The sequence below is a fragment of the Brachyistius frenatus genome, unplaced genomic scaffold, assembly GCF_029030835.1.
Source record: "Brachyistius frenatus isolate BFR_SWC_R1_liver_20210118 unplaced genomic scaffold, ASM2903083v1 Contig_215, whole genome shotgun sequence".
NCBI lineage: Eukaryota > Metazoa > Chordata > Actinopteri > Embiotocidae > Brachyistius > Brachyistius frenatus.
Window position 1 is genome coordinate 547501 of NW_027210814.1, and position 10524 is coordinate 558024.

General features: G+C 42.7%; 2 protein-coding genes across 5 annotated transcripts in view; both read left to right on the forward strand.

Annotated features, from left to right (window-relative positions):
* The window catches only part of LOC138633332 (low-density lipoprotein receptor-related protein 8-like), an 82593-nt gene extending 73003 nt beyond the window's left edge, over nt 1-9590 (forward strand). For 2 of the 4 annotated variants that reach the window (XM_069719501.1, XM_069719498.1), the window contains 5 exons: nt 1884-2025; nt 2720-2872; nt 4078-4368; nt 5265-5333; nt 6903-9590. In XM_069719501.1, the coding sequence (XP_069575602.1) occupies nt 1884-2025; nt 2720-2872; nt 4078-4368; nt 5265-5333; nt 6903-7246 (999 nt within the window). In that variant the 3' untranslated portion in view covers nt 7247-9590. The remainder of the gene's footprint in view (nt 1-1883; nt 2026-2719; nt 2873-4077; nt 4369-5264; nt 5334-6902) is intronic. The other 2 variants (XM_069719499.1, XM_069719500.1) reach the window with 2 other exon arrangements.
* Nucleotides 1-10524, forward strand: part of LOC138633300 (leptin receptor gene-related protein) — a 174482-nt gene that overhangs the window by 124078 nt on the left and 39880 nt on the right. The gene's annotated exons all lie outside the window — the stretch shown is intronic.

Genomic DNA, 10524 nt, shown 5'->3' on the forward strand with positions numbered 1-10524 from the left:
TTGTTACGACTACAAAGTGACCTTCTTGTTCAGCATGTTGGACATACACCAACTCAGTGTTATTGAATGGGGCTTGTTGTAGTGTACATCACATTACCATCTCTTTCTGACTCAGTGACTGACTCAACACTAACCCACACATGCACACTCGAGTCCCAATGGCCTATTGTCTTGGTGCTCACTGGAGATTAGCCCGCAGTTTCTAAGGCAACTGGAAAAAATGTCAGGATTTCGTCTTACAACAAAAAAAAAAACGAGACAAAAAGTCAGTCAATAAACAACAAACATGGGTAAAGGTTGCCTCTGAGATGCTATATTTTGAGCTATATAGGATGTGTTTTAATCATCTAATGCTGCAACAAACCAGAAGGGACAACGCAGACACTTGACACCTTTAAATCAAATAATACATTGAATCTTCTCCCATACAAATGTGTCATTGTTACATTTATTCTGTTTGTGTTGTTTACTGTTGCACTGCTACTCAAATTGAATAAAAACCTAATTTACAATTAAACCTTTCTGCATTTCCGTGGCACATTCATCCCCTCATAATATTTACGTTACAAGACAAATTAACATGCTCTCCTCCGCTGCAAATAATGAGTTCGACTGTGTGTCAACAAATACTCCTTAGAGTATTTCTCTTGTCCTAATTTTCTTTCTATTTCTTTTCCTCCAATAAATTAGTTTTGTGAGCTCCATCAGCAAATATTTCACCATCCAACCCTCCCTCAGCTTGTCTCATCTTTCTCTGCTCTCTCATTTTGTACACGTTTGATTGTGTTGTTCATCTGCTTCATTCACCCATTTCCTGTCACATGAACATAAACACATCTTGAGTACAGCCTCTTTTTAGAACTGGAAAAATACATTGAAATTCAATTCATTGATCGCAGGCACGGTGGAGGTTTGAGCTAAGTGCTAACATCAGCATGCGAACAGTGACAATACACGTTCACCATCCCTAGCATGTTATGTTGCGGGCATGCCATCATTTGCTCATGAACACTAAACAAAAAAAATCCCACTGACGCTGATGTAATGTCATTAGAGTGTTGGACAAACGGATGTGCACTACATACGAAGTTAAGGGATCACTAACGATGTTAGTACTCATTTTTTTTGTACTTTAGCAACACATCCAACATTAGTGAGACATTTCACTCAAAGTCAAAAAATATCAACCTCAAGGAGGCGCTAGAGAAAAAGTCAGAGGATAACCAAAGTCACCTTGAAACCATAGATGTCAATAAATAAACAATGTACCACTGAGGCTGATGTGACGTAATGTCATTACAGGATTGAACAACGTGAAGTGTTGACCAAATGATGGCGCTGCATGAAAAGTTAAGGGATCCCTAAGGTCGCTAAATTTCAAGCTACACATCCACTGATAGTCTGACATTTTACTTAAAGCTATAAATGTCAACCACAAGGAAGCACGAGAGGAAAATACAGTATAATCAAAGTCTACTTGAACGTTTCGAGAGGTAATGGAGGTCAAAGTATCACTGAAATCTGTGTGATGTATCCTGTGGGGAGCTTAATGTCTGTACCAAAATGTAATTTTGATATATTTGTTGAGTAATAGACCAACAGACACCCCGACATCGCCATCCACAGAGCCGTGTCACTAGCATGGCTAGAAATGAGTCCAGGTGACATCACACTACCCGCATCATTAGCGTCAATCCAAGTTGAAATAATTTCAAATACAAAGGTGCATTCAAATTTGAATTTTTATGCATGGCTTGCACTTCCATGCCACCCAAAAGCCACGCGCTGTCCATGCTCCTGAATCACAGATTGTCGAGATTTAACATTGTGTGACTGCGTCCTTCAGAGGTTACTGCCTGAGCTGCGTTTGTCATGTATCTCAGGATCGGATCTACTGGACAGACAGAGACAGGGCGGCGGTCTTCATGGCCAACAGGCTGACCGGTCAGGACATCCACGCTCTGGCTGAAAACCTCAACGACCCCCACGACATCGTTGTCTTCCACCAGCTCCGACAGCCGCAAGGTGCGTGTGCAGGATGTGTGAGGGACTCCTCACGTGCATGTTCGTGTTTCTCAGTTTTCTCCCCGTGCTCTGATTGTGAGAGGTGAGCTGTGTGTCCATGTCAGCCCAGGCACATGAATAAATGATGGTGAGGCTTGCGACTGTGGTAGAAAGATCAAAACACAGGGAGAAGCAGTACATGCAGACGTCTGCCTTCCACCCAGCTCTCTCTGAAGTTACAATGGAGGTGTGGACAGAGCTCTTAATCATGAATGCGATGGCCGTGTGTTTCCTTTCTTTTGTGCCAGTTTCCATATCTGTCTCTGTCTTTCTGCTTGTCTTCCCACCTTCCCACGCCTCGACTTTGCTATCTATATTTTATTCTTTATTCTTCTCCAATTTGATCCGCATACATTCATCTTTTTCCAAGTTTGTTGTGAGAACAAGCGTTTGAGAAGAACTGGCAGAGTTGCACAGAAACTGCTTAATATTTATAGCAACTTTCTCTATGTTGCCAGATTTTATTCTTTGTATTCCTCCAGACTTTGTTTACACAAAGTAATGAGCTTTGTTTAGAGGGAATTCAACAGTGCTCACAGTAGGGAGCATTAAAGTATGACAACTTCTTCTGTGCCCCCTTAAATTGAATTAATGATAATCGTATTTATGCATCCGTAGCCTAGGTCTTCATGTCTCCCTCTGTTACTGTCTCCAGGCCCTGACAGCTGTAATCTGGGCAGTGTGGCCAATGGAGGTTGTGAGTACCTGTGTCTTAAGGCTCCACAGATCACGGAGCACTCGCCTAAATACACCTGCGCCTGCCCGGACGGACAGGACCCGGGGCCAGACATGAGGGGCTGTGTGCCAGGTGAGGATGTTTACGGGTGGTAATTCAGAGTCTTTAATAATCGATAGCACCTGAAGGGGTTTGTTGGCTGCAGTGTTTACTGTGTAGATAATCAGATTCTGCTCCACATATAGTACAGTGCGGAGGGCTACTGGCTACAGGACGTTTTTAAGAGACATCACTTTTCTACACAGCTACAAAGTATTTTATAGTACCAATGGTAATGTTCAATTAAGAGCTCAGATAATAACATAAATAAACATATTAATGAACTACATCTAAGTTAAAGTGGAAAATCATGCTTGAAAGTGTATGAAATGGTATATTGTATTATTACCAGCTCAGTAAAACAAATCTTTTTCAAGTTTAATAAGAAAGCATCATGTAAAATAATGTATATCATTTTTTTTTTATTATTATTATTATTATTTCACTTTGGTTTCTAGCAACATAAGTTATTGAGCCTGCACCTAAAAGAGATAGTTGCTAAGCAACACATACAGAGGGGTGGATACAATAGCACGCATCACTGCATTGTAATGCAACAAAATATTGATAGAACAACATCTGATTAGCTTATAATGTTGTATCAAGACTGATTTACTATACAATGTCTTGTGTTTGTTTATATGAATACACAAAGGAAGTGTTTCCTGAAGACATTAAATGGATTATTTTTCTTATATTGAGATTATGTCTATGTTATATTTGTCCAAGTACAAGTGAACAAGTCAATATGATAGATTTATGATAGATCTTACAGCAGAACAGATTTTGTTGAAATATCAATATAAAACTGGAGCCTTGTAATCACACTGAAGGAGGAATACACACTTAAAGTCTTTGAAAACATGTTTCTCAGCTTCCTACAATGCACACATGACTAATTTCTTTATTTGTGTTGCAGTCTGAGCCAACAAATAGGAACATTTTATTCATAGAGTGGAGTTGTTTTCCTGTGTTGCCAGGCCAATGTCAGTCAGCAGTGTTCAAAGCACACCCACACAATTCTTAAGAAGCAAGTTTAGCTGATTTTGTTTTTACTATTATAAAATCATATTTATGCTGCTTTTTTTTTACAATCCTTCAGGGTTGTTTTGGGGGTTTCAGTCATGAATATTGAAGGTTGTAGATAATGCATAAGTAGTGTTTGAAAGCACATTTTCAGAAGCTTTAACACATCTACAACAATTTTTTTTTCTATTGTGATCTTATTTCCCTTGCAGCAGCACCAAGAAACGACGTGACAGCGACATTCTCGTCTCCCACTGGATTTACAGCGGGCACCAGGGCGACTGTTGCAGAGGACTTCCCTCCGCCCTCGGGGGGAGTGTCGCAGGCGGATGCCATCCCCCACTTGACCACAGCTCCTTCTGGTTCCCCCGAGCCCCTCACACCCCTCAGCACCCTCAAGCCTGTGTCATCGCAGGAGTCGAAGGCGCTTGGCTCCCACTCCACCGCCACAACGATGGTCATCTCCACCACACCTGCAGGGGACAGCAGCGTCTCACAACACTGTAAGTGGGTTGTGACTTGAAAAATGGAGTTTACCAAGGCTGTCATGTGTGAGAACACGGTGAATAAGTTTCATTTATAAACTTCAAAACATATAATGACAGAAATGACTAATCACGGTCGTATAGTCAGAATTCAAGATTTATCACTTCATGAGTCGTCTGCATGATTTGCAAAGGGCAGAGTGGTCCAATCGGATGTTAATGAGAGATGGGCCCGGTCTTCTGATAAAGCACCACTTTCACCTCGTCTCCTGCCAAGTAGCTCATCCGACGGTTCCGCTCACATTCATAACGTAGCTAACAGCCTCACCTTCACCATAATGATGACATTAAAGTGATGTATCTACAAGCCCCAACAACTACAGTCAACCGACGTTGATAGGAGTGTTGGATGGTGCCTCGTGACCTTGAAAATGCCGTCGTTCCCTCCATGAGTTGCGCTCCGTTTTGGGCAGTAGGGTGTTGCATGTGTGCAGCTGTGTAGGTGTGCTAGTTAGTATGTTGTAAGAAAATGAGCTTTGAAGAGACGCTGGAGCCTCATGGAGCCTGGATAAATGGCGTGCGGCGGGTCGGGGGTACTGTCAAGGTCATACTGTTGCAAATGCCAAGCGATGCATCATTTTTCCTTCCCTCTTCCATTTTCGCCTTCTTCTATTCCATCCTCTTTCTCACCGTCTCTTTGTAAAATACTCACGGCCGCGCACGCATGATCACCCGCTCTCCGCCTCTCTGTTTTATCTCCCCTCTCTTCCACCGGCTCGCCCTTCCTGACTGCCCTGCTTATCTTTCACTCTATTCCTCACAAAATGTTGTTCACCCTGCACGCTTATCCTACCTCGCTCTGCTGTCTTTTCGTCCTCTGTCTCTGACACCTCTTCCTCGTTCTCTCTCTACAGCTGGAAGCGAGCATTTCCTCCTGGGCGAGAACCTGACAGTGGCTGTTTTGGGAGTGGTCATCCCCATCGGTAAGCCACCTGCAGCTCCCTTGTCTGTACGTGTCTGTCCACATTGAAGGCCTGCAGGGCTGCGTAAAGCTGCTGTCTGCCTGTGGCCACTGTTTGTAGTCCATTCACTCTGACCCTGCTGCGGCAGCACGAGAGAAGCCCGGCCCGCAGGTCTTCCTCGCTGAAGTTTTCTCAGGAGTTATTTTCTGTGTGTCTGACATCACTGCCATGCTGCATTATTCACTTCACACCGTGTTGTTGTGTCGGGTTCTGCTACAGCAGGGACTCCTTGTAAGCAGGCCTTTGTGTGCTGTTAGCAGAAAGAGAGCACTTTAACAGTTGATTAATCTAAATAAACATAAAACTGTCAATAATATTTTTGTTCATACCACATACAGTGGCCACCGAAATGTTTATGTAATTTAAAAAAAATAATAATAATCTTTGATTTTAGAGGGAAGCTGACAAAATCAGCCTCTCATTTCCAGCCAGTGAACGGAAATTTTTTTGGCTGCCACACGGCTGCTGCTGGAAGATTTGATTCACTACATAAGTGAACGTTAAAAAAAAACCTTTTAATAGTTGGTTATCTAACTTGCTGGGGTTGCCAGGGCATAACATTCTCCACATTTAATAAACAATGGGACACAGCTGCTACAACAACGTTGAACTCTTATCGTTTGAGATAAACTCCTAACTGCATCCATGCTGGATGCACTGCAAAATATTAGAGTGCTTTTTAATCAAACCCTAAATGTACTGTAATTAGTTAATGATGCGCCACTTGGCATTTCAAGGATTACTCGGTTGTTATTGAATGTAGTCGGCCAGTTAGCAGCATGTATTAGAGAAGATAAACACGCAGTTTAATCCATTCGTTACACTTTAGAGTGTTCCTGGGTTGTTGGTTATGAAAAAAAAAAAAAAAAAAAAAATCCCCATTTAAAATGAAATATATAAAAACAATAATTTCCCAAGGGGATGTTTTCTCTTGAGTAAAGCAGCTGCTGTCCTGCTTTGACACCACTGGTTATGAAAAATATAAAGGCTTTAGGAAAATAAACACACTGTATATGTGAAAAATATTATTGTTGACAGTGCATCTCTTATAGGTAGTATGGCAAATGAACCTGAACAAAATGAGTTCGCTCAGGTGAACCGTTTTCATTATATAATGTGAACCGGGCACAAAAAAAAATTATGCCAATGAAGCTTTGTTTGAGTTTCATTGGTGTAATTTAGTAAAGCAGTATTAGATTAAAAATGTTTATTCAAATCTGTGCTCCCGAAGGAGAGTTTAAAACTCATTAACTCCCAACCTGAGCCCTAACGGGGCCTTGCGCATCTTATTTTAGAGTCTGTGTTGGAAATATTTTGGTTGGTGTGTGACCCCACTTTGACCCCGTGTCTAGCCGAGCCACCCACACACAACCTCTGTACCGCTGCCCCCCCCCCACCCGCCCTCTCTGTCCCCCCGCATGCCTGCTCTGCTCCCCTCCGTGCCTCATTCCACGCCATGGACTCGTTCTGCCTCGTTAACGCTCCCCCCTCCTTTCCCCGTGTCCCTGCCGCTGTGTTAAACGCATGCAGTTCCTATCGTTGCCACAGTGGTCTTCGGCCTGGTCTGCGCCGGAGTCTACCTGGTGTGGCGCAACTGGCGGCGCAACTCCACCAAGAGCATGAACTTTGACAACCCCGTGTACCGCAAAACCACCGGCGAGGGCGAGGAGGACGAGATCCACATCGGACGGACTGACGCCATGGGACACCACACGCACCACCACCACCCGTACCCGCAGGGCGTCGGCATGGGAGTCGTGGGCGCGGGAGGCGGCACCTGCCCGCAGTTCATCGCCCTGCCGCTCGGGGGCAGCATGCCAGATCCGGGGACTCACTGGTACACGGAGCAGCCCATGCTCTCCACTGCAAAGTGACCGACAGGGGCGACTCCTGGAGTAGATGGCCGCTCAGAGGCACGGACACACATCGAGGTCAGAGACTTGGACTGAGTGCAACGAAGGGACGAACAACATATCATCAAGTGCAGCCATTCACAGCTATGTCCTATGCCAATTTCCGTTTGAAAAACACCAATATTAGTAAGACAAACATGATTCTTTAAAAAAAAAAAATACTTTCATACTTTTTCTGTGCTGGAGATGGATCTATTTTTCCTCCGGTAAATGTTGATGATTAATTACAGAATTGTTCATGTGTGTTTCTGACTTTAAGTGATGCTGGAATATGGAGTTTAAACTGGTTCCTCTTTTGAGTCTTTTGCATTGATAGATGAGTGAGGTGTGTGCTGTGTCATATATTTTTTTGATGGGGCTACAGTGAGAGACTCTGTTTCGTCCTAGATGGAATCATTTGGACTGTGTATAATTCCTGATGGGCTGCAGAGCTCTGGGAACGCTGTTTGAGGAAGGAGGAGCTCTGGAAGTGGGACAGCCCGCGCGTTGATGGGACAATCTGTACAGATTCATGTTGGAATCCGTCACAAATGTCATTACTGGAGTTGTCTTGTGTAGTTAACATATTTGTGGATTGGTTTCTGTTTTTAACGATTTTCCCAGTCTCTGATTGATTTTAAAGGTTACACTACATTTTGTGCTCTTCTCTTTCTGTTCGGAGCCTTTCAGGGTGAGTTGTCTAATATTTCAGGGTGAAGCTGAACACAGCTGATTTGAGAGGTTATGTTTATATTTGACCTCCAGCATTCTGGAGTTTGAGGAGGGTGCAGCTGGTTTTCAAGGTGGAAAGACAAAAAAAGACACAAAAAAAAAGGTGAGACAACAGTATTTAATTTGAGCAGAGAGGATGTGAAGTTAGAGAGAAGTGGATTTTACACACAATTTCTGTTGTCTTTATCGTGGCGTGTTTAGATGTTAAATGGTTTGAGAAAAGCAATAGACGGCAGCTTTTAGCCCGCTGCGGTGTTCTGTGTTTGACAAGAATCCTCCAGTGTTAATAATTTCATTTGATCACCTGCTTTTGACTGTGACAAATACACAGGGGGCGCAGTGATAGCAAACTCACACTGTTCTCCAGAGGACAGAGACGATGCACGCTTGCCCTCCGAAAAACACAAACAGCACGCATAATTGCTCGCCAACTGACAATGCAGCCATTCATTGTTCGGAGCGACATGCACGCACACACTTGATTCCTTTGCCCGCTCTCCTCCTCTTGAGATGGCCGATATCTGAGCAGACAGTTTTGGATAGAGCCATGTGGGAGGGCCCAGCTGGTGGCTGCATGATGAGAAAAAAGACCTGCCATGTGATGTAACCACACAAAACAAAAGTCCGACTGATGTAATAAGGCTGAGACCAACTCGTTCTGTCAGCGAACACGGTTCCTGCCGGTTTAACACTGATACTCCGTTCATAAACCGTAAAAGTCTGTGTGTGTGTGTGTGTGTGTGTGTGTGTGTGTGTGTGTGTGTGTGTGTGTGTGTGTGTGTGTGTGTGTGTGTGTGTGTGTGTGTGTGTGTGTGTGTGTGTGTGTGTTCATTTATATGCATGTGTGCTAATGTTCATCCCACAGCCATATTTGAAACTGTTTTGTACGCTCTTTGTTGCACAACCCTCTTAGAATGCCTTCTGTATTGTGTACTGCATGGAAGAAAACTGAGTGTGATGGTGTGTGGACACACAGGTATGTATGGAAGTGCGCGTGTGAGCGTTGTATGTGTGCGTGAGAGAGAGTGTGTGACACTGGAAAAGCTTTGAGGGTGCTTTTTGATTCATTGGTTTGTAAATATGTTTTCATAAAGTTTTTGATAATGTATTATATAATTATGTAAAAGAAAAGCTGTACATAAGATTTTAGATAAAGTGTTGACAGGTATATTAATTTATTTGTATAAAGGAGAGCACTGCATTCCCTGATTGTAAGAAATCTGAATTATCCACCAAAGTGGTTTGTGTTGTTTCTTGTTGTGCATCATTTAGCATCCTTTTTCGTACACCCCTTCTCTCTTTGTTGTCCCTCACAAAACACTGACACCTTTCCCAAAAGATACTCCCACACCTTTGCCACGTTTCCCGACCTTGGTGTTAACGAGATGATTGATTTTTGTGTGCCTTTTAGTTTACTTTTTCTCTTTTCTTTTTACTCTAGTGTTTTTCATGAAAAGGACAGGGATCAGCCAACTACTGTACATGCAATGATGAACTGTATTAAGACCAAACTGGTTCCACTTTTTGATTTTCTGTAATGGATTACTTTTGAATATCTCTATATATTGATACATAAAATCGGACTGAAAACCTCCTCGGTCTGTGATGTTTCGTTTTCTTCTACAAATTATCACATTTCAGACGTACGTGCTTAAACAGAATACGCTTGTGGCCTTCCAGACCTTTTAAACAGGAGAGTGTAAGTATGTAAGCAAGTTTCTTTTCTTTTTTTCTAAATGAGTTGTTTTCAAGGTGCGATATGTAAAAGTCTCATCATGTAACACCACTTTGTACATTAAGAGGCGATAGTGAGTCACATTAGCGTCCAGTCAGTCTGTGTTTTCTTGCCCTGCCGTTAGCTCGTACTTGCCTTGTTTTTAATCATTGATGATAAGTGAAAGTTAGATTGTACGGACCCAGTTGATCAACAAAAGAAAAAGGTGATTGGTTGAGCTTATGATTTACATTATAGTTTTTTAACATGACCGTAGAAGCAAAAAAAAACAGCATCAAACTTCATTGTTTTCTCACACAGGGATGTCTGCAGCGGTGGAAAGCAACATTAAATGGTAACTTTTGTTTTCTTCAAGCCATCATTATTTATGGTTTCATTCACTCCAACAAGAGGTTCGTTAAAGCTGCTTCTTTCTCTCATGTTGGGCTGACAGCAGGCCGGACGCTACAGTGATTCGATATCCCATCGAGTGGTACAAATAAGTATTACAAGACGGGGCGGGCTGAAGCCAGCCGGTTAGCATGGCAACTTCAGTTGATTCTTGCGTAACACTATATAAAGATGACTGTGACAAAACGTCAACACTGCTAGTTCCTCACTCTGTGGTTGATTTAAGTTCATTTCCGAATGTTTTCATCTAAATATCTTATATGTGCCACTTTCAAGCTGCATAAGTCAATATTTTTATATCAACAGTGAGTATAATGTGAAAGCTGTTGCTCATAACGACAGCCTAGAGGAAAATGCATTCGCTGTTTGATTCAGTCTCACTGCACCCTTTCCAGATGCTGCA